The sequence below is a fragment of the Phaethon aethereus genome (genome assembly GCF_964289735.1).
Source record: "Phaethon aethereus genome assembly, chromosome: 5".
In the NCBI taxonomy this organism is placed as follows: domain Eukaryota; kingdom Metazoa; phylum Chordata; class Aves; order Phaethontiformes; family Phaethontidae; genus Phaethon; species Phaethon aethereus.
The window spans coordinates 43,884,274-43,907,031 of NC_138579.1; the positions used below are offsets into that span (position 1 = coordinate 43,884,274).

The 22,758-nt window shown below is 48.4% G+C and overlaps 1 protein-coding gene across 1 annotated transcript; it reads right to left on the reverse strand.

Annotated features, from left to right (window-relative positions):
• Positions 1-395: 395 nt before the first annotated feature.
• Positions 396-18,875, reverse strand: SPINT1 (serine peptidase inhibitor, Kunitz type 1; the record flags this gene model as incomplete). Its single annotated transcript, XM_081999859.1, has 10 exons — positions 396-894; positions 1,932-1,988; positions 2,730-2,900; positions 3,717-3,767; positions 4,681-4,806; positions 5,767-5,793; positions 6,529-6,699; positions 7,820-7,958; positions 9,426-9,577; positions 18,446-18,875. 10 exons carry the CDS (start codon positions 18,873-18,875, stop codon positions 698-700), a joined length of 1,521 nt encoding a protein of 506 aa, XP_081855985.1. The 3' UTR covers positions 396-697.
• Positions 18,876-22,758: the final 3,883 nt, after the last annotated feature.

A 22,758-nucleotide genomic window follows, 5' to 3' on the forward strand; every position in this document is an offset into this window, starting at 1 on the left:
ATTGTATATAGGAGGCTGTAACACAGCAGCCAGGTGAAAAAAAACTAGGTGTGCTTTTCTGTTAAAAAGCAAAGCCTAGTGATTAAAGCAGGTATTTCTGTTTCCTTCCATCTTGAAAACAGGAATCACTGGAGAGTGTCACAGAGTCCCTGGAGCAGGTCTGGATGGTTACGTGAATCTTGCAGCCCTCAAGAGGCTCACCATGACCAGGAGGACTGCTGGGAGGCAGGGCCACCTTGCAGAGGACTGGGGGAAAGGGAGGAAAATAAAAAGTTGGGTGGAAGAAAGTGGCATTGCAAACAACAAATTGCTGGCTCTGATGAGCTTGTACCATTCACCAATGTGAATGCTACACAGATCCAGTTCCAGGGTCCTTCAGTAAGCTGAGCGGAGTTGTGCTCTGGGTTTGAGCATGAAGAAAGATATAACTGAGAGTTTCACTGGATTGTTTGAGGTTAGGAAGGGATAGACATCAGAGAGCATCAAAATGCTCCCAGATCCTCACTTTCCAAGGCAGCCATCTAGCCAAGGCAATCACAAACACTAGTACTGCCAAATCATGGCTAGATCTTGGCCTGACGCTACAAATGTCTTCGAAGAGGAAGAGTCCTTCAGACACAGGCCCATGTCTAAAAACAGAACTCCAGACGTTTTGGGGAGTGCCCCAGTGCTGTGCTGGAGAGAGAGAGGCTGTAGGTCAGACTGGTTTGGTGGTAGTGCTGTAAAACAGATGTTCAGTGTCCTCTGTGGTGGAGAGGGTTGAGTTGGTAGCAGTGGTCGGCTGACGGCGGCGGCTGTTCTTCTTCCTGTTCTTCAGGAAGAAGTAGCCAATGATCGCCAGGACCACCATGATGCAGATACCGAGGAGCACGGCAATCACGACCTCAAAGGCGCCTGTGGGGGATACATGAACATGTTAGAAGGACTGCTCCATGAGCTCTGATGCAGCAGGGGCAGTCAGGAAGAAGCAAGCACAAAAGCCGCTGCAGAAGCTGTGCTGGCAAAGAGGTGGGCAATAGCTGGCCTGACAGTAGGATGGTCACTGCAGAACCGGGCAAAGAAGAAAGGCAGCAACCACATGGCATAAGGGTATGGCCAGGGTATAGCCTGCCTCCCAAATTATGGTTCCCATCATTTCCCAGATGCATCACGCCCTCTAAAGGCTATTCGGTGCCTTTGGCAGGCTTGGCCGTTTGACAGCCCTATGAATATCACGCCCTTCTGCAAGGCTGGCCTTGCTTCATATGTCAACAGGGAGGCCACCAAGGGGTGGTCGCAGAAAGCACCTCCTGGTTGGGATAACACTGTTGGAGTGAGCTGTGGTGGATAGGCTGAGTTTGCAGGGAAAGAGCTCGTAGCAGTGTTGTGAGCACTTGGTCTTTTACAGCCAGCCACACTCCTGCATCGTCAGTGGAGACAGTCAAACATGATGCATTTGAGAGATGGTGTGAATTTGAAGACCAAATCAATCTATCTCCAGGGTTGAAGAACGGAAGGGTATAATTTCAGGAGTTCCCTACTGAAGAAAGAGGCCTTACAGCTCTGTGGTGAAAGGACACCAACCTTAATGTGATATTCTTTTGCGAACTTGTAATTCAATAGCTTTGATGTTCTTTACAGTTGTAGAGAGGGTGTATAGGGTCGTCAGATTTACCCATAGTGTAGCACCCAACATTCACATACCCAGAAGGAAGGAAAATCAGAAGCCTCTGATATAAGCTACTGAGTCACAAATAAAGGAGAAATTGGACCACAGATGCACATTGCACAGGAGCATCTTGCCACTGCTAGCATCCCACAAATCCCACACTGCTCCCACAGCTTCAAAAGGGGGGTGGGAGAGAAGGCTATTATTTGCAAGGAAAGACAAAATATTTTTCAGGACAGGGTAAAAGCAACAAGCAAGATCTGTAGGAAAAACTGTTACTCACTTAAGATAGCACTTTGGGACTCAAATGATTCCCATCTCCGGCCAATGGCATCTGCTTCTGAATTGGGAGCAGAGAGGGGGGGAAAAGTTTTACAAAGAAGGCTGCGAACAAGGAATAAGGCAGGTGTCTGAGGAGCGTATTTCCAGTGCTTTGAAGTGACTGAATGCATACAGCATCCCTCTTGACAGCCATGGTACTGAGCTCTCAGGACAGGCTGCGAGGCACAGTGTAGCTGAGGGTGACACTTCAGAAAAGCAGCAACAGTTTGCCTCCTGACAGATACAGTTTGGCAGAATTCCTCCTGTTTCAGCTGTGGCCTCCACAGCAACATGTACAAAGCTCTACAGTGTAAACCTTTCCCTCTTGTTTGTTTAAAACTTCTGGCTACAATGTGTCTACTAAGTTTTTCTTAATTAGAAATTCAGAAAATTTCTCCTCTCGCTTGGGGAGAACTGGAGCCAAGCCATAAAGTTAAATTCTCTTTAGAGAGGCCATACCATATCTCTGGTTAGTTTTGTCATCCTGCTCTGTCCCTTTTTCAACAACAGCACCCAAAATGTTTTCCAGCTCTGAGAAACGACAGGCTGCATTGCAGAAAGATGCTGTAGATAGACCGTTCCCTGTAAGTCATTGGTCATGTCAAAGAACACTGTGAGGCATGGCCAAGGTTTGAGAATAGAGCTGCTTTGACTGAAAGCTCCCAAGCCACTGCCTCTTTGGGAGAACAGAATTTAATCTGTAGTGATTTTCATATTTTGATCAGTAGAACTCCAGCCCGTAATTACTATGTCTGCTTACTTGTGATGCCTGAACATGATTTCATGCACTCTTCCTCTTCTTCAAAGTTGTTGTTGTTGCCACCACAGCCTCCATAGGTGAAGGGGTCACATTTCTCAGAGAATGGGTTATAGTACCAGCGGGGGATGCTCTCGCTGCACTGTCCAGTATCAGGCAAGTCCACACAGTGACCTGGCAAGGCAACGGAGAGGTGCTGTAGCCCACGCAGTGTGTTCCCAGAGCAGCAACATTTTCTGCTCACAACAGATGAGCACAAGCACCATGGCAGAGGGAATCCGTGGCCAGAGCAGTGGTTCCCAAGTCCCCACTGCCCAGTTGCCAAGTGCTCAAACTGGCATTGCCAATCGCCAAGGTGAGCTGCCACCTGCCCATAAACCCAACTATCAAGGAAGAAAAAGGAACATCAGAACATGCAGTCATGCTAGACCTTGGATTCAATCCCCTGCAGAAACGACTTGTCCTCCTCTGGAGGCAGAAGGGAACAGAACTGGACACAGAAACCACTGCTTGGCTCAGGTCTCCTCTACAAGCAAGCTGCAAATAAGCTGACTTGGGATATACTCTTTTAGCCCAGTGACGGTGCCACTGTCTACACTAGTGCAAGCAAGGCAAAGGTACGGGATCGAGCACAGGCATATGATTACTCGTATTATGCCATTGTTGTGTCCCCCACACTGCTTTGGTTTGCACTATCTCCAAAAAGGTGCTGCAGGGTTTTGTACAGGCCAGGTACTGTGCCCAACAGGCAATATGCATGAGACCTGCTTGGGTGGAAAAAGTTTAGGCAGGATAGTTGAAAGCCTGCTATAAACGGCTGTCCTCAAGGTCAGAGAAGAGGCCCTGGTTCATTTTTAGTACAGGGACTACCCCAGATGCTACACCCATTTTTGGAACTATACAGGGAAGCAGTTTTACCATGAAACAACAGACTGAATTAAAAAACAAAAGCTAGTGGATGTCAGCCTGGGTGCTCTGGACGGTACATACCTTGCTTATGTGTGACATTGATTTTCTGCAGTCTGTTGAACTCACGAGCATCTGCGAGAGAAACATTTCATGTTAAAACTTCTCTCACGAGTTGAATACAAAAGAAATGCCTCCATCCATGCAGACATGGACAGACAGAGCTTTCCTGCATATTCCTTTGCTATCACAAGCCAGGGAAAGGGAGATACAATTTGAGGTTCTTCAATATTTCAAAGCTATGAGAGGAACATGGGAAAAATAAAACATAATAACGAGAAACTATTCCCAATTTCCATTGCACAAATACAGAGACAGAACTAAGGAAAACAAAGGCTGCTTTCTTATTTTTTTTCATCAAGAAGTATGGGGAAACTGCTATCACTCCAGGTTTTAAGAAGTGTGAAAGAGCACTAGTGTAGGATATGAGAGGACAAAAGAGATTAATTGTATGCTTGCAACCTAAAAAGGCAACAAACACCCACATATAAAAAACAGATTATGGGAATTCTGTCAGAAGAGGAAGGGAGGGAGGGAGGGTTTGCAGACTTGGGCAGCTCGCCACTGTGCATTTACATTAGCACAACGTAGAGGATGTTAAGGGGACTGTGACACTGGACAGACTAGGAGAAATCATGGTTTCATTTCCCATCTCCCAACTCTGTGAGAGCAGGTAAGGTCATTCAGTAAGAACAATGTTGGAAGGGGAGGGGAGGACAGGCTCTGAAGTCTTACAGACAGGTGCAGAGAAGAGAGACGACGAGTATTTAAGAGGCAAGAAACATCCCAGAAGGAAGATCAGCTCTTGCAGTCAGCAGAGATATGGGAGATGGCAGAACCTGCAAATATAATACTGGGGGAAAAGGTAATGCAGGGTCAGGAGATAAGAACAGAAGGCACCAAAAAGCATTGAGTCAACACCTGCAATTTACATTGCACTCACCCCTGGGCAGATACTGTCATCTAAGCCAGAATTTGAAGTACTTACATTGTTCACAATACATCTCGTCGGATCCATCAGCACAGTCCAGAGTTTCATCACACTCCAGATAGGCATCAATGCAGCAGCCGTCCTTGCATCTGAAGAAGGGGGACTGACAGTTCCCATTGCACACTGCATCAGAAACAGTTCAGATACCTCATTAAAATTCATTGTGTCTCCCTGCCACATAGATGCTTTGTGAAGGACTTAAAAACTGCTGATAGAGCTGGCAAACAAGAAACAAGGCAGATGGGTTAAGGTTTCTCTTCAGTGCCACCCTGGCCTCGGAAAAAAGAAAAAAATAATAATTTATTGTTTATAAATGAAACGTTGCTCTGGGACCAGCCATGCTTCCTCTCAAAAAAAGAAGTACACAGGAGGTGGAAGCAAGAAAGAGCTACTCAAGAAGAATATGGAGATATTGCCCAAGCATGGGGTATTAAATTAGGAAAAGTAAACTGAAACCTGCACACCGGGCTGCGAGAGCTGATGGAGGAGAGCAGTTATTCCCCTCTGCTCCACAGTTAGTCCCAAGTGCTGAGAACTGTGCCCACTTCTGAGCTCCCCAGTGCACAAAAGACATTGGCATACTGGAGTGAATCCAGTAGAGACTCAGCAAGAGGCTGGAGCACAAGGCCTAGCATAAGGTTATGGAAAAAGACAGAGACAGACTCATTTTGGAGGTGCAGAGCAGTAGGGTGAGCAGCAACAGACATGGGCTGCAACAAGGGAAAGTGAGTTGGTATAAGGGGAAAAAAGTTGTAAGTGTCACCAAACACTGTCACAGTTTGACCAGAGACAGTGTAAAATCTCATCAGAGATATCCAAAACTGGACAGGATGCAGTCCTGAGCAACCCAGTGTGACTCAAAGCTGGCCCTGCTTTGAGTAGTGGGTTGGACCAGATGACCTCCAGAGGTAATCCCCAACCTGAATTATCCTATGATGTGAAAGTGAAAGGCTTGGGAAAGAAATTAGTCTCCAGTGCCTCACTTTCTACACTGACTGAGTGCTAATCAAAAGCCACAGGAGTGGACGTGAGACATTGAGCCTGAGCTCACAGCAGGATTACGTTGTGGTACAGGAGGCTCACCTGGCTGTTGTCTCCCACCAACAGAACCTGAAGAGACAAGGGAAAAAATAAAATACATTTACCACCACATCATTTTGTCAGATCAAAATCAGCTTTATATTGCCTTCATATCTCACATATCTCAGCTTTATATTGCCTTCATATCTCTCATGCATATTTTCTGGAAGTAAGCTCCGTAAGGTTTAGGGAGGGGAAATAGGGATGCCCACCACCCAGAGACCACAGACGAGTAGTACCCACATGAGGCAGGCCTGGAGGGGCACAGTGGAACTTCCCACCACCAGCTAGACCATTCTCAAACAGTCTTTCTTTTCCAAGGCTTTTGCCTCCTCCTTAAGCTGTGCACTGCAAAGGGCCTGGCAGAGGCTCAGCCCATTTGTCTGAGGCAGCACTAAGTCATTCTCACACTTGGCTAAGAGGGTGCCAAGGAGGAAGATTAATTTCATTTTGGGGGTGAAGCACTTCTGGCTCCCACATAGCACAATGCTACCCTCTGAATTTAGGTTTCAGATGCGACACGAAGATTTGGTGAGGGTTTCTGCAGCCAGAGACACACCAGGGACACTGACCAGGGAAACAGTGCTCCAGGTGCTGGGTCAGATATGTTGGCAGTGTAGGACTAGGACTCCCTATCCATAATGAACCTGGTCTCCTCAGCTCTCTGGGCTCTAACTAGCTGTGAGCCAAGAAGCTGCAGTACCTGCCCACAGCGTCATCCCAATCCTATGAGAAAGAGAGGGCTGATTTTTGAAGAAGACTCACCTCTAACGTTCTTGCAGGCGAGTTGACACTCCTCTTCCCGTAAGTAGTTATTCTTGTTCGGCTTGCAGCCGCCAAAAATGAACTCCTCACACTGCTGAAGACTTGGGTTGTAAAACCAACGTGGAAAAGATCCCCGACACCAACCCACCTTCTTAGGAGTCAAACAATGTTCTGTCAAGAAAGTTAACATAAAAGGCTCTGGTTAGGTTGCTTTGCCTGCACATACACAAAGGAGAAAATCTTCCAAAGGAAAGTTCGTCAACAGTGTGGACACTTGTCTGAAAGACTTATAAAATCTTGAGTGGCATGGAGAAGGTGAGTAGGGAATCATGTTATATATTTTCTTATATGAAGGACAGGGTCACAAAATCAAATTAGAAGGTGCCATGTCCATAAAACAAAAGGAGCTTCTTCTCCACACAGCACATAGTTAAGCTGTGAAACTCCTTGCTTCAGGATGTTGCTGCTGTGCAAAGATTGCATGAGGTCAAAAAGGGATTCACCTATGGCTATTAAACACAAAGACACCATCTTCTGCTTAAAAAAATCTCCCAGCTGCAAATTCCCTGGGGACTAGACTAGCCAAGCACAGTAGGGATTTACTATGTCATTTTCTTGTACTCTTTTCAAAGTATCAACCTCTGGACACTGTTGGATGCAGTGTATTGGATTTTGGACAGACCATTAGTGTCACTTGACATGGCTGTTCTTATATTTTTATGGTGCCTGTGGTAGAAGGAGAAATTCACTGCTTAGCTACTAGTCAACCCTTTGTCCAAGAACTCCTTTCTCCTAATGCACTTGTAATGCTGAACATTTTGATCATTAAACAAGGCAATTAAAGTAAAACATATAAATAAAGCTAGGCACACTCTGAATGTCATGCAGACGGCTCCACCTATCCTGCGACTTAAGGGAATTAGGGTCTTCACAGCAAAACCATGGAGTCAACAAGACTTTTCAGGTTCTCCTGTCTTACACTCTCAGTTGCACCCCAGGCTTCAGCCACTCTGGTGTCACCCAGAAGAAGGCAATGACATGCAGAGAGGATGGGGTTATTGCAGGCCACCTCTCTGCAAGAGGATGGAAAAATCCTAAAATGGACCACTGTGAATGCGGAGACCTTCCACTACTGGCCAGGTGCAGGCTTTCACTGGGAAAAGCTGACACGTAAGTCTGGACTCTTGGTTGTGCTCTTTTCCCATCTACCCCTCTGAGAAGACCACTAGTAATGCCAGAGCAGCACCCAGGCTTGGGGACTCCAGCTAGACATCTGTGGGCTCAGGCTCACCTTCAGTCTGCTCAGAATTCAGCACCATAATGGTGATGTTGGTGAAGTCTTGCTGTTGTGCAGTGTCCATGACAGTAAGCTGGAAGACGTAAGTTCCCGCCTGTAGGTTGGAGATTTCTACCTGATCTTCTCCGTGCTTCTGAGAATGCAAAAGAAAGGCTTATGCAGAAGAAGTTACCTCTAATGAAGGAGTGAAGCCATGCAAGGCCCATGTTCCTGCATTAGAAAGAAAGGAGCTTGGCTGGAAACCCCCAAGCAGATGTCTGGCATGAAAAATGTCTCAGTGCTATGCAATGCGCCCGAAATCCATGGGCTGGTGTCCAGCTGGAATAGCAGAGAGAAAGAGTACCACAAGTGTAATTAGATATTTCATATTTTGGGGCATTGTGAAGGCACGAGGGGAAAAAAAAAATCTTTGGAGAGGACTGAAATACCTGTAGTTTTTATTTTACTTAGTACATAGGGAATAAGCTAGGTGTATTCAAGAACTATTTAAGTATTTATACTCTTTTATTTTGAATATGACAAGTATATTTAGTTTTAGACATGGAAACGAGTGCCTATTTATTTGCCTGCTGAGAGGTTTCTAAAAGAGAGTGAATTATTTTGGCAGAATAGAAAGCTGTGATATTATTGACACAAACTTTTTCCCTATATTTGCTAACAATATTGGCCCTCCATTTCCATGCTATCTGCCTTTTTGGTTAGGTTTCAAGAGAACACAGCATTGCCATATATCATCTTAATGTAGTTAACACAGCATCATACTTGAGGATTATTTTTCCCCTGAAAGTTGCTTTGGTTGGGCGATGGGGAAGGAAGAGGAAAGGAGCACTTCCAGACTTCCACATCCCACTCAGCACCCTAGACATTGGTCTTCAAAATTAGCTGTGGGCCAGATGCACTTATTTGCCAATTCTTCCAAAAGGTGCCACAAGAGCTCCATATGAGCTCCAAAGCTTTCCAGAGCATTTTGCAGAAGCTTAACAGTAATCATTTACTCTTCTAAAGCCACAATTCACATTTAAATTCTATCAGATAGGCAGTGTTCACACCCCAGAGATCTCGGAGCCAGTCAGGAATCATGACTTGAGCTCCGGCTCAGATAAAATAGGAGGAGGAACCTACGCTCTGAAGACAGGCAAGGTCCAGGAAAAGCCCCAGGGGAACAGAAGCAGAGCCAGAAACTGGATTATTCAGAGTCAGAGGAGGGGAAGCACCAAAGTGGAGCAGAGCAAAAATAAGGGCAGGCCCCTCACTGAACTACAGAAGCTTGGGAACAGAGGCAGCTCTTGCATCGAAGCTGCTGCCCTCTCGGGTGCTCCCACCCAGGCAGACCAGGTGCTGCTCAGGAAGGTTTGAGATGGCGTCCTGCTGCAGGGAGCCTGAGATGCGGTAAGACCAAGAAGTGCCACATCCCAGTAGTGTGCGAGAGGGTGAGGGCAACCACAAGGAGTGCTCCAAAGCTCCTGGGAACAGGCTCATGGGTGGACTGGCTTGAGGAGAGAAGGACAAGGTGACTTCTAAGTCAGTGGCTGTGAGAGCCCAACCTAGTGCAGACCACAGGTGACACTGAGCAAGCTGCATCCTTCCTGCAGCTCCCTACCTTCATCTCCACGGAGGGGTCACCGAGGACCTGTTTCCATTGATAGCTGACTATCCCTCGGTCATCCGTGCTCTCTGTGCCTCTCAGCATCACTGGCTCCCCGGGCTGTACCTTCATGTCCATGCCAGTGCGGGCTATGGGAGGATTGTCAGCTGCAGAAGAAATGCAGAACAAGGCTCGGCTAAGAGGCTGAAGGGTCCAGTCCTTGTTTCCATTACAGGAAGACAAGGGAGGGGGATTCTTCCATGCTAAATCAATACAGACTTCAACCACTGAAATGAAAACACTTTTATACGGCTGTGCTTCTTGCAGCCTGGGCAAGGAACAGGCAATCCACACCGTTATTACTGCCCTCACTAATTTAGTAACTCCGCAACCCACTCTGGCAGTGCCTTTGAGCCAGTTGGCTCCCTGGCCACTTCTTCCCACAGGAACCGCCATAAGAGGGTGTCCCAGTGGCTACAGCCATTGTGCTTCTGACCGTCAGACCACGTCCTCATGAAACAGCAGAGAGCAATCTCCACCCTTCACTTAGGGAGATGACCTGATGTGGGTGTTGAAGAATGTGGAACTGACTCTCATCATTCCTACCACCATCTCTAAGCACTATGTTAGCGTACTTAACCAGAGCTATCCAATGTGGGATTTGGATGGGAAATATCCCTCCTCCACCCCACTCTCTGACACACATACCTTAAAAAAACCCACACAAATGTCACTCATGAGATCATTATTTTTCTGCCATTCCATGGATTAGCTTACCAGCAGCCTCCACAATCCATTAAACACTTTTCCAGCCTGTAAGTGTGAGAGATGAAAACTGATCTCTGCCTGTGCCAGCAAGAACAGCCTATACAATGACACCATTGAGCCTGACTCGTAACTCCTTTCGGCCCAAACATCTCTGATCGCAGGCTTCCTGCATAACTCAGCCCATAAAACTCTACCTGGTAGTGCTCACACCAAGTCCAGGACATAGTGTTCAAGTTCAACCTGAGTCTTTTGTAAAGGCATCGATCGTCTTTATAAGCTAGATATAAATCACTCTACCATTACAGTGTTATATCGACTGTGACTGAAGAAGAGGATTAGTGCCCAAACACCTTAGAAAACTACTCCATCAGCTCATTATTTTCACTGTTGTAGACTTGCTCCTAATTTCCTGTTTGAGTGTTTCTGGATTCAGGTTCCAGATGCTGACTCTTGCTAGAGCCTACTGAAGGGACCTTTAATATGAGGCATATGTACAAAACTGACATTCAAACCAAACTACTTTTTAGTTCTTTCATGACTAAATTCAGTAGGATAGAGAGCTTTGCAACACGTGTTCCAGATCAGTTACCCCAAATCCACCCAGAATCTTCTATTTTCTAGTATCTTTTACCAAATGAAGACATATGCATTCTATCCTGGTCTTACAAATGCTGCTGCCACCAGAAAGTCACAGGGGAAACAAACTTTCCCATGTTTACGGGTTCGAGCATTGCGCTCAGCCTGTTTGGCTGCAGAATTGGGGAGGGTTATGAGCATAACCAGCCCTCTGAGGTTCCCCCTGCAGCTTACCTCCCTCCTCACCGGGCTGACGGGGCTGCGGCTTTACTGTGCGAGAAGAGGTCAGCCACTTCTAGCTTGTGCAGCTCCAGGGCTTCTGGTTACGTTTATCGCACCGGTCTGTGTACTCTCTGTAGTCTGTCACTGGTTTTGTCTTTTACTCCATCTTTTCATGTAAGTATTGGGTGGGAACAATACGGGATCAAGCTCGTATTGTTGAGCTTGATCCAACCTGTTGGGAAAGCTTCTGGGGGACTGACGGTGATGCTAAATATTGGATATTAAGAAAAATTTCTTTCCTGAAAGAGTGGTCAGGCATTGGAACAGGCTGCCCAGGGATGTGGTGGAGTCACCATTACTGGAGGTGTTCAAAAAACGTGTAGACGTGGCACTTCTGGACATGGTTTAGTGGGCACGGTGGTGTTGGGTTGATGGTTGGACTTGATGATCTCAAAGGTCTTTTCCAGCCTTAATGATTCTATGATTCTATAATTCTATAACCACCAAAACAGGCAGAGGAGACCCAGCTGGACTGAAAGAGGCCAGGAAGACAACACAAGCAGAGATGCTCACGCTGGTGTCCTCTCATCTTTGGGTGAGGCACACCTCCCTGCCACTCCTTCCTCAGGGCTGCATGCCAGAGTGATGGGTCCTGTCTCAGTCAGGCACAGAGACTGCTGAAAGACACCAGCAGGGCCAAGAGAGCCTGGCACCTCTTGGTTGGAACAAATAAATGGAGTTTTGCTTTATTTTCAAGTGGTCTTGCCATGAGAACATTCACAAGCGAAAGACATGACTGGAGCTGGCAACACTTTCCAAACCAAACAGAGAAAAACAGCCCCACAAGCAACTTGTACACAGCACTACGAGCTCTGGAAGGAGGGAACGTTCCTGCCATTCTTGCCAGGCAAATGCCATGAGCCTGCCAGGGAGAAATGCAGCCTGCTGCCCACCACCCTCCTGCCAGGGTGAGCCCAGGAGATGGGCGCAGTTGCACAAGGGAAGACCAGTTCTTCAGCAACACAGAGGCCGATCATTAACTCACAACTCCAAATCATGTTTTTCCTTGACATTTTTAAGCATGTCAAGCACTTTAAAAAAAAATTTTTGCAGGCCAAATGTTTCTCCACAGGTCAATTTAGCTACTTTGGGTTGTGGACTGCACAGTGAAGTAAAAGCTCAGTTCTGATCAATGGGTGAGCAACTTCTCCAGATCCCATCTCTAATTAGCCAAATTCCCCGACCCTCCTCACTTCCAGAAAAATAGTCAGAGTATTTGCTTATCTGCAGTGACTGCCAAAGAGGAACTCCCACTAGAAATTAAAGATTTCATTTTCAAGTCTTTCCCTTTTCTCCTTAGGATGTCTGAAAGCTCAGTGGCTTTGGAGGATTGCTGCCACACTGACTGTATGAAGCCTTCAGTGGCAACGTGGCTGTTCTCCACCTGAGCTTCATAACCTTCTGACTGAGCCAGAGTGAGTATCAACAAACTGCTCGTAGAAGGGAGATTCTCCATTCAGTTTGTTTTGCCTTGAGAGTCTGGTTGAAAAATGAAAGTTACCTTTGCTATAATGCTCTTTTGACTATGGAAAGTTTCTGCTGTAAAACTGTAATTAACAGGGAGATTAAAGCTTTATGATGCTCTTCTGTGTTGTGCTCTTTGCTGTGGAACACATACTCCTGGAGTCACATCATTAAGTGACACATTCAGCATTCAGTTTCCATTTATAAAATACATCAGAAGGGGAAATATCTTTTCTTTATGATCCCGGAGAAAAGCTTGATAGAGTAAATCCAAAATGCTTAAAACCAAATTTTTATGGCTCACAGCGTATTCATGCCTTCGTCCCTGTTTTTTGCTTTTTAAAAATTTCAACTAGTTTTAAGGCTTACGCAGTCAGTCGTTTGTCTGGCTTCACCTCTAAAAATGAGTAAACTTGAACCAAAGCTGATGGCGGAACAAGAATCTAAAAGATATTAAATTCCTACAAGGGCTGCAAAAGTATGCACCTAGGTGGAGGGAGAGACCGCACTAGGGTTTTGCTACCCGGACATGCAGGCACCAGTGAAACCCCACAGCAGAAAGCACTTGCAAAGCTCCCAGTTTCGGGATTTCTCATTTGGAGCTCAAATATCAGCTCTCGCCCTCGAGACACGAATTCACAGAAAACCAGATTTCCTCCATTCCAGCGCTCGTGCAGATACACCCTGCGTACGTGCGACCGTAAAGCCATGTTTGAAAATACCTCAGAACGATTTGGGTTGCCACTATAAAGAGCTGGAAAGCGCTCTCGTAGTCACCGAGGGGCTCTCACAGCCCGCTGCTGTCTGCAGCGGCGGGAGCGACGAGTGCCGCTTGCGCTGGGGACACTGAGGCACTGCGAAGGGAAGGACCTCGCTGGGGACGAAAGCCACTGCTCAAAGCCATTGGGCAGGCCAGTAGCAGAGACCGGAGCAGAAATGAGGCCACCCAAATTCCAGCGTCCGTGAGACACGCAACCTCAGAGATTTCAAGCGTCGGAAGCCAGCTGAGCCTGCCCGCTGCTAAAGCCGGTGGGCAGGGGCAGGCAGCAGCGTGGCTCCCCCCACAGACGCTAAAGCTTTGCTCTAACCTTGCTTCCAGGGAAGTCATTCAGAAGCGAACAGCTTTCAGGGGAGGGTTCAATCAAATCTTGCCCATCGACACTAGAAAACTCCATAGTAACAAGGGTAAGGAAGGAAGATGCTGCTGCCACAGTGTTAATTTGCCCGAGGAGGGGGAGAGGGAGAAGGGAACAAGGCAATGCAACACATTGCCTGGAGAAAGAGAAATACAGCCTCTTTCTGTAGGGATTCATCCTGGCTAGGCAGCAAATGCAGTCATGATAAAGCCATACAGTTTTTGGAAAACTCATGCAGAGCCAAGCAGCTCTCAGCATTAATTTCTAGAGGTTTCTATGGCGGTTTGTAAGAGGTGCACACAGCAGGTCGACTTAACCTCTCTAAAACAATACAGCACGACTGAAAGGGTTATATTTTCAGATTAATGCAATCTGCTGCTGCCCCAGGCTCCTTCCATCCTTCCCCAGGGTGTGGAAAACCAGTTCGATTTGCTTTAGCAGGCAAAGAGTCTCCTGTGGGACTTTGCGCCATTTTAGTAAAGAGAGCTTTGTTACTCCAGTCTCCTTAGATAGCTCCAGAGCCACGACACGGGGCAGCCACAACGCGCGGCACTTCAGTAAATTCGGCGTGACAAACAGTAGTTTCACAGTGAGCGGAACCTGCTCGTCGCCTGCTCTGAGCAGGGAGCTGGACCGGCTGGTCTCCGAGGGCCCTTCCAGTATACACGAGTCTCTGAACATGCGGGGTGGGAACTGAACATGCAGTTCCCCCTCTCCCGGCCTGAGCTGGGCGCTGGAGGATGAGCAGCCGGCTCAGGGCTGAGCAGCATCACGCCAAGGGGACACCAGTGACCGGACCCATCTCAGCCCCAGACGGCATCACAGCACCGCTCGTTTCAGTCGCAGAGTGCCCACAGAACAGAAACCAGTGTGGGACCGAACGTTTGAAAATGGATGAGCTTCAAACTTGGGGAGCTCTCCTTTGTGAACGCATTACTGAAGTTTTATCCAGCAAATCCCTCTCCGTGGCGAGGCAGGCGCCGACACATCCTGAGCGCTGCGGGTTCCCCAGCACTTCCCGTCTCCCACTCACAAGCCCTGAATTCACCAGGAGGAGGAGAGTGTCACCGAGCGTTTCACAACCACCACAAAACGCTCAGTTCAAGAAACGGACAAAGGTTCAGGGAGGTTATTTTCCAGTTTCACACCCAGAACTGGTTTGCCTAGACCAGAATAAGCTCGAGGTAGTTACTTAAACACTGGGCTCCATTATTACCAATAAAGTGCACGGTGAGCCTGCCCCTCCCGCATGAGCCAGGCAGAAAACTCGCACCAAAGTTCAGGCTGGGGAATCATTTAAGAGGATGGTGCCTTTTAACAAAAACATCAGAGACTTCAGGCTCTACGTTAGCTGGGACAGGTGAGCGCCAAGCCATCGTCACCAGTTTATACAGGACTCAGAAACGCTTGTTCTCCAAAATACTGAAAATATACTCGGACGATCTGCAGCAGCTAGATTTCAGCTGTATTCATTGTTGCCGGTACCCACAGGTTTTTCTGAAGTCGTGACGCTGTAAGAGTGGCTGCAGTGCGTTATATCAAGGGTGCCTCCATCTCTGTGTTCAGTTCCCAAATCTCATTGTGGATGCTCGAGCAAGAGCAAGAACATGCAAGCGTACGCAGTGCTTCCCCCTGTAATATTCTCCCAGCTTTCAGCTACCACCATCAGGCTCAGGAAGCACTCCAAGATTAAATTTGTCTGTTCAGCAGCCCCCAGCTGTGCTCTCTCTCTCAAGTGTTATCTAGACTCCTCCTGAAGAGATATAAACCTCTTAATTCAACAAGTCTGCTCCCTGTAATAGAACTGTGGGTCTTGCAATATGTGGCTTTTTTGTTTAATGTCACCCACTGGGATGGATAAATATGAATTTCACTACTCACTAAGGAAAAAAAAAAATCATCATTATTGAAGAGGACATCTGGGGACTGCCACATAGGCATAGGCTCCTAGGACATCTGACAGCAGCACATAAAGGGATGGATGATAAAGCAGCATATAAGCTTCTTGAAGAACCTACAGAGCCCAGTCTCAGGGGGTTGACAATAACCCAGGCTTCAGAGCAGCCACAGAGCTTCACATTTTAACAGCACAACAGTGGGAAGACTAAACAGTCTTGCCTTGAATGCAAAACCTGGGCCAAGACTTTTTGCCTACAAACATTTGGAAGGAAACCTGACATGCTGAAAACAGCTTCCTTAACGCTTGGTTCACCTGGCCTCTTCAGCCATCCTCCAAAGGTCTGGAAAGGCTGTCAAGCTCCCTCATGCTGCCAGGCGGACATGCTCAGTGCCCAGAGGCTCCTTAATTTGGCCTCCTGAACCTGCACCTTCGCACCCTTCCTCTCTCCCCCTCGGTGGCAGCCAGGCACCCACCTTGCTGCCCAGACAGGCTCATTCCTCCCAAGTGGACCCGCTTCCAGCATCCCAGCTGCAGGGGCTTGGGGTTTTGGTTTGGATTTTTTGTTTGGATCTGAACCACAATCAATATCTGCATTCTTAAGGGCCTCCTCAACTGCTATGGGGAAGAGGGCTCAGCTCGTATGGTCGGATTTAGCCCTTGTTATTATTTGCTCTTTCTCCAGTAAAATAACTCCTTTTCAGCTCTGGATTAATAAACAGCAATAGCCCTTCGTCCCTCTCCCTGCCAGCCTTCCAATGTCATTCAAGGTGATTCAGAAAGCTTTTGGTATCGAAGACAATATCTAAAAATTTCAGGAGAGGAGGGAAACACATTTCCCACCAAAGCACGGCATGAAGGTTGCAGCCCGATCCGAACATGAAGCAGCGAGCTTCCCAGCGTCTTGTCGCTAAAGCTGGAGACCTGCCTGGCACCTTGCACCCTCCCAGCATGCAAACACGGGGTGTAGAAGGGACCAAGCCCTTCCTACACCCGCAGCAGTATCGTGGCGCAAGCCCCACGTGAGCGAGGAGGGGCCTGCCCGCCTCGGCAGGCTCTCGGCAGAGTATCCCCAGTGGCATTTCTGGCATGTTTTTCACTTCTCACTGATAAACCCCCCTGGGTCTTCCTCCTCCACTGCAGCCATGGCCGGTGTCGGTGAAAGCGGCGTTAGGGACGGCCTGCAAGGCAGCACCCGCGTGTTGGTGGCTGGAGTGCTCCGGGTAGGTGCCATGGAGTGGCAAACACAGCACTGCTGGTGGCACGGAGCGCTCAGTGGCCCAGGGACCCTTCCTAGAGACCTGCGCGCCTGTGATGCCAGGCCCTGCGAGCAGCCCAGGGAGGAGGGGGGTTGCGGTCTCCTTGTACGAGGTGCTGGTCCGCAGAGGTGAAGAGGCTGAATTGCTCAACAGCGCATTGTATTTTAATCTAATCTTGTGAAATCAGGATGTACTGGAGATGATGCATTCCCTTTTCCTCCTACAACAAAGCATGTAGGAGTTCAGACAGCTGCCAGCATGTCACCCCCAGTCCTGGAGATGCGGGCAGCTTCAGCTCCTGCAGCTCCCTCGGAAAGGATTTTCAGCCTGGAATGGAGACGCAGGATGACGACTGCAACCGTGAGATAGAGATTCACAAGAAGGCCCTAAAATGGGGTGGGAAGCGACTAGCAGGGACAGAGGACAGGAGAACCACTTCTGCTGCATCGCTGCTCAAACCAGCGACACCCAAGGGGTGCTCCAGAGGAGCCGTTCCCTCCTCCGAAACCCCTATGCTGCTACTGAGGGCAGACAAAAGCGGTCAGTGTGGGGTTTGGTGCCACTTCGCACCGCCAGCACCTACAAGCCTTGCAGGCTGGCACATCCCAGCAGAAGATCAAAGACCTATTCAGCTCACACGGTCCAGCCCAAGCCCAAGCGCCCACCTGGCTGCTCCCCTTGTCATCTTCACAGATCCCCTCCATCCCCACCGTGGGTGGGCTGAGAGGGGCCGTGAGGAGGATTCCCCGTGCAGATATCCCCATGCATCAAGATAGAATAAACTGATTACGGTTGCCAAAGACCCAGCCAGGCTAGAGACATTCAGGCCTCATTAGGCTTCCTCCAAAACATGTAAGGAGGAGGCAAAAGGAGGAATTGCCATGTTTTCATCGTTTCTGAACACGCCGCATTTCTTTGCAGACAGCAGAGCACATGGCAATCAGCCAGCTCCAGATTAGTTTGTTTTCTGGGTCGAGGTGCAACCTTTCAGAGCAAGGAACCAGGGATTGGGGAAGAGAAACCCACCTCCAAAGGGGGAGTTTTCCAGTCAGCCCCCTCCGCCCCCCCCCAAGCTGCTCCCTCTCCCCCCACCCCGCAGCAGCAAGGACCTGCCCCAACAAGCAGAGCAATACCAAAACACCTCACCGTCCAGGCTGGTGCTCAGAAGATTCAGGCTGTAGCAAAATGAAAGGTAAGTGGATTGCGTCCTGCCTCCAGCCCCTGAGCAATTAAGAGATTAATGCAGCCCTTTAAAACGCGGTGATGTATAGATTTTTAGAGGATTTCACTTTCCAACCTCAAAGGCCTGGGGGGAGGGAGAAGAAAACCAATACCTTTTGCTCTACATTGTCAAGTATCAGAAACTCAGCCTGCATTTGGTAAACACTTGCTCCACCTGCTTCAAATAGGCTAAAGAATGATACCCTCTTCATTTACTAATAGGGTAAACTGAGGCACAGATCTTAAGTGAGCTTATCAAAGTTAGGGAAAACCTCTGCGGCAGAGGTGCATATAGAAACCCCACCTTTAACACCACTTTATCCTGACCATTTGGCAGCACAGCTGCACAAATGAGGGCTGGAGGAGCTGGCACCAGTGGCCATTAGTGCTCTTCCAGCCCCGGTTTGCACAGATCCATTATGGGCACCTTACCACTAGATCCGTGATCCTGCATTGCCAGGTAGGAATCGTACACGTCCTTCCTCAAGAAGTTGAGAAAGCCGATCTTCCTGGCAAACCTGCAGACGAAAGCCTGCTCGTAGAGGCAGTTGAGGAGAAAGCAGCCCTGAATGTGATCTTCCTCCGTGCCCGGGACCTGCTCCACAAGAGCCAGGTTACAAGCAGGGTCCTTACAGCAGGCTCTCATGCAGTCCCTGCTCCGATGGACAATGGGGGATGACAAGAAGGTGGCTCCATTCTGGACGGAGGCGTCTGTATCCAGCACCAAATCCGGCATGCCTGCTGTAAAGTCATCCAGGCACGTTTCACCAAAGGGTTTTTCCTCCTGCCCATCGCCGAAGTCCAGTGCCAGCACCAAGCAGACCCAGAGCACAAGCCATGGACCCGGACTCCCTCTGGCCATCCCGGCAGCCCGATCCTCACCGCCTCGAGAGGTTAATCCTTTCCTAAAGCAAGGGAGAAGACAGATGAAGCTAAGGGGGACGGTGGCCAGGGGCATGCCACCCCGGGGTGAGCAAGGACCTCCCAGAGCGCAGCCTCTGTCCTCGGTCCCTGCTCACGCCGGGGTGGCCAGCGTACCCCCCCACCCTGCAACTCATCCCCTGGCATGCGCTCTCAGCCCCCCACCTGGGCGGTCTCAGGTGAAACTGATGCCGGGAGCGGGGTGTCCCCCTCGTCCCCCCCGCTCCTTCACTCCTCAGGTGTGCCTTCAGCTGCGTCCAGCGGAGACAAAGGCACGGAGAGTGCAGGAAGTGAAAACCAACTCCCTGAGAGGGAGGGAAAAAAAAAAAATCCAGTCACTCCCTGCATGCTGAATTGCGTAAGAGGAAGGGGAGGAGAGCCAGCCCGATACCATCTTCCACTCCTCTGGCGCAGGGAGCGAAGGCGCTCCCCCCGTGGGAGCCCAGAGCGGTACTCCCGCTCGCATCGGTGCAAGGGCACCCACTCCGAATGAGCATCCCACCAGCCGGGCGCTTGTTGCATCCCTGTGCTTAGGATGCTTCGAAGGAACTGAAAATCAGGGAGCACACGGTACGTGCCCTCCTGCGGTAGCCCTCATGCTCCAGTGTGGCCAGCTGCGCGGTGCTGAGCACCACTAGCCCAGGTTTTGCTAGCCCGCATGTGTCAACCTTCCAGCCGCATCTACAGTGCCCGCTGCCATTGCTGCGGCGAGGGGTTTCGTGCTCAGTTGCAGGCATCTGCAGTCATGAATCCCCTGCTGTGAGGACACAATATTCCTCTTGAGTGAAAGCCCTCGGTAGCGTGCCTGGAGGCTGCCTGCGTGGCAGGGCCCTTGGCACAAGCAGCAGTGAAAACTTTTGGTAATCACCCCCCATTGATGAGCAACATTTCACTATCCTCCTGAATCTCAGATAGATCAGTCACGGCCTGTTTACAGTGCCCTTGCCTTGCAGGACAGTGCTGTCTCCAGGGGAGACGGGAGCAGAAAACCTGCCTGCTATAACCATGTATTTTCTCCCTTCCTGCTTCTACTTGCAGATCCATGATCAAATTCCTCTGTTCAACAGATACACCGGTGTCATCCACCCACTCTGCCTGTAAACAGTCCTAAAGCCCGGGGTAAACTGTTCTTATCCCTCTGTTGTAGCTGTAGTCTGTAGACTGTTGTAGTCCTTAGGAGAGCAGGGAGTGCTTGTAATTTGCTTGGACATTATTTGTAATGAAATATTGCATCACTTAAAGCAACAGCAGCAAATGTGAGATGGTGTTGAGTGGCATATCATCAAAAAGAGATGGTGAGCAGCAGCTATGCATCGAAGATGGCTTTACAGTTTTGGGGGCCATTTCTGGTGTCCAGCATTTCAGTTCTTGCTGCTTCTTTCGGTACCTCTGATCCACCCTTGTGTAACCTCCTGGGATTTATTGAGAGTTCTTAGACACGTTTCCCTCTCCTGGCTGTCACAGGCAAACACTACAGGAACATAATATTGTGGGAATATTATTTTTCAGTACCTCTCATGACTTTCTACGGCCTGATGCTGACATTTGTGTATAGTACTGACTTCTGTTTGAAAAAGGGAACTGCTTTGATCTGGCTATGGTAGGCTATAAAAAAAAGTATAGGCAAAGCCTAAACCATGAAAATAGATGGTAGGGCAATAGGAAACATGCATGTCTACAGAGCAGACAGATGCTTGTTTTCCCTGTTGGCTACACGGATCTTTGTCAGAAGAAGCATGGGTGTCTGCCACTCCACAGTCAGACCCCATCTCTATACCAGGTCTTTAGGACCTGCCTGCAGACCGTGCAGGTGGTAAAGGGAGAGGTGGCCTTGCTGTCCTGCACAGCTCCTAAATACATGCAGGACAAGTAAAAACAAGGTTGTCTCCTTCTTTTATTCTGCACTGCCTGAGGCACTCTGCTGAGGGCTCTCTCTTGTATTTAACCTGGAGGAGATATTTTTCCTGGATAAATATTTAAAGCCTTGTGTCTGGACCCGGATGAGATTCAGTGCGGTTCCCTGACGCAGGAGCAGGCTGCTCAGGGAGCAGTTGGCCCCGTCCCCTTCACAAACTAGCGACCGTGCTTGGACCTCCACACTGGCAGAACTGCCCCTAAACGGTGTGATTTGGTATTTTTGTCTAACTGGCAGTAATCCAATCTACCTCAGCAGTAGTGTTGTGTTACAAAATCTCTGTCAAGGGTTTCCTGCAAACCTGAAGGACATGGTGTCTCTTCTGCTTGTGCCAGGTAACAGAACTCCTACAAATGTAGAGCTGGGAGGACTCCTGGAATGGCATCTCTAGCCTTTTTCTATTTTTCAGATGTTTATGAAGGGGTGAGCCTCTTCATAAGCTGATCAATCCTAGCCTTAAGAGTAGAGGATTTTAACAGCAGGAGGCTGTGCTAAAAACTGCAAGGTTTTCTGCTGCTCACCCTAAATGGATTTATAGTTACTTTATATTCAGTTTTCTTGTGCAGTACTGTCCTTTCATTTCAAAAGTTTCTCTCCTTTTTTCTTCTTCGGCTGTATTTATTTTAGTGAAATCATATCCTAACTTAGTCTTCAGTTTGCTAGTGCAAGCAAGCCGTGATCATTCAATCCCTTCTTTTGTGGTAGAGTCTCCACTTCCCCTTTGTTATCCTAATGGCCTTTTTTTCTGCACGTTTTCCAGTTCCAGGGTTTTTATTATTAAATATGTTACAGAATTCTATGCCACAGTCTAAAGAATGGATGACCATTATCAAGTATTTAATCTTCTCTGTCTGTGCTTGAAATATCTTGCTGAATAAATCTTGGGATCGTGTTAGTACGTTCATAGGCTCACTGCAGAGCCATCTTATGAATGGTATGTGTTTCATGGATCTTGGTCTTGTTCTTTCTGCCCTTTTCAGCTGATCATCCCCCAGCTAAGATTTATTATGACAATCTCCTAAGTATGTGATCTTACTTTTTATATTTTCTATATTCTTAAATTTGACCCGTTTTTTTTCTGTTTGGCAGATGGGTCTGGCTTGTCAGTTTGGCTTATCACATTATTGGCCCTTCACCATGGGAGCAATGCATCCCACCTCTGTGCCAGTAGCACAGTTTCTAAATATGCCCAGTTTCTTCTGGAGAGATTCAGTAATTTAAATTTTAATTGAGATTAGTCCCAAAATGAAGGACTTCTACTAGGAACCTCTCACTGTTGCAGCAGCTTTCGTTCCAGCTCGGTAACCCGCTCCTTGCCCTCCTAACCTAGAAATCCACTGCAGCCCTCTGCGGTGCCCCTTCTGCCAAACGAATAATTTCCCACGGCTTCAGCTGAGCTGTGTGTTATTCATATTCGTGTGAAGGGAAAGTAGGGTGTGTGATTTTATGACTTGGGAGTGTTTTTTAAGGGGTCCTGAAGCCGTGAGTCATCATTAACTTTTGTCTGTCTTTGAGAAGTGTCTGCTCTCAGTCCTGCAGTAACTATTCAGGAGGTGACTCAGGGGGGTAAACTGCACTGTAGTTTAATATTTGACTAAGATTATAAGAGCTCTTAGACACGCATGGCTTGTAACACGCTCGGGGCAGGAGCCTGCATCACCTGCCTTCTTGTGATTGCTACGGAGACCCCAGCACCCGCTGGCAGGTGGATGCCCACCTACCAGAAGGAAGTGACCCCAACAGGCAGAAAAACAAGGAAGACTTGGTCCGGGTCCCCTTTGCCCCGCTGTGCAGCCCAGCTCCATGGCATCACCGCTTGCAACAACTTCTTGACAGCACCTTGTCCCACCGGCTGCTGCAGATGAATCCATTCTGCTGCGCGTTACCTAGGAACCGCTCTGTGTGTAAT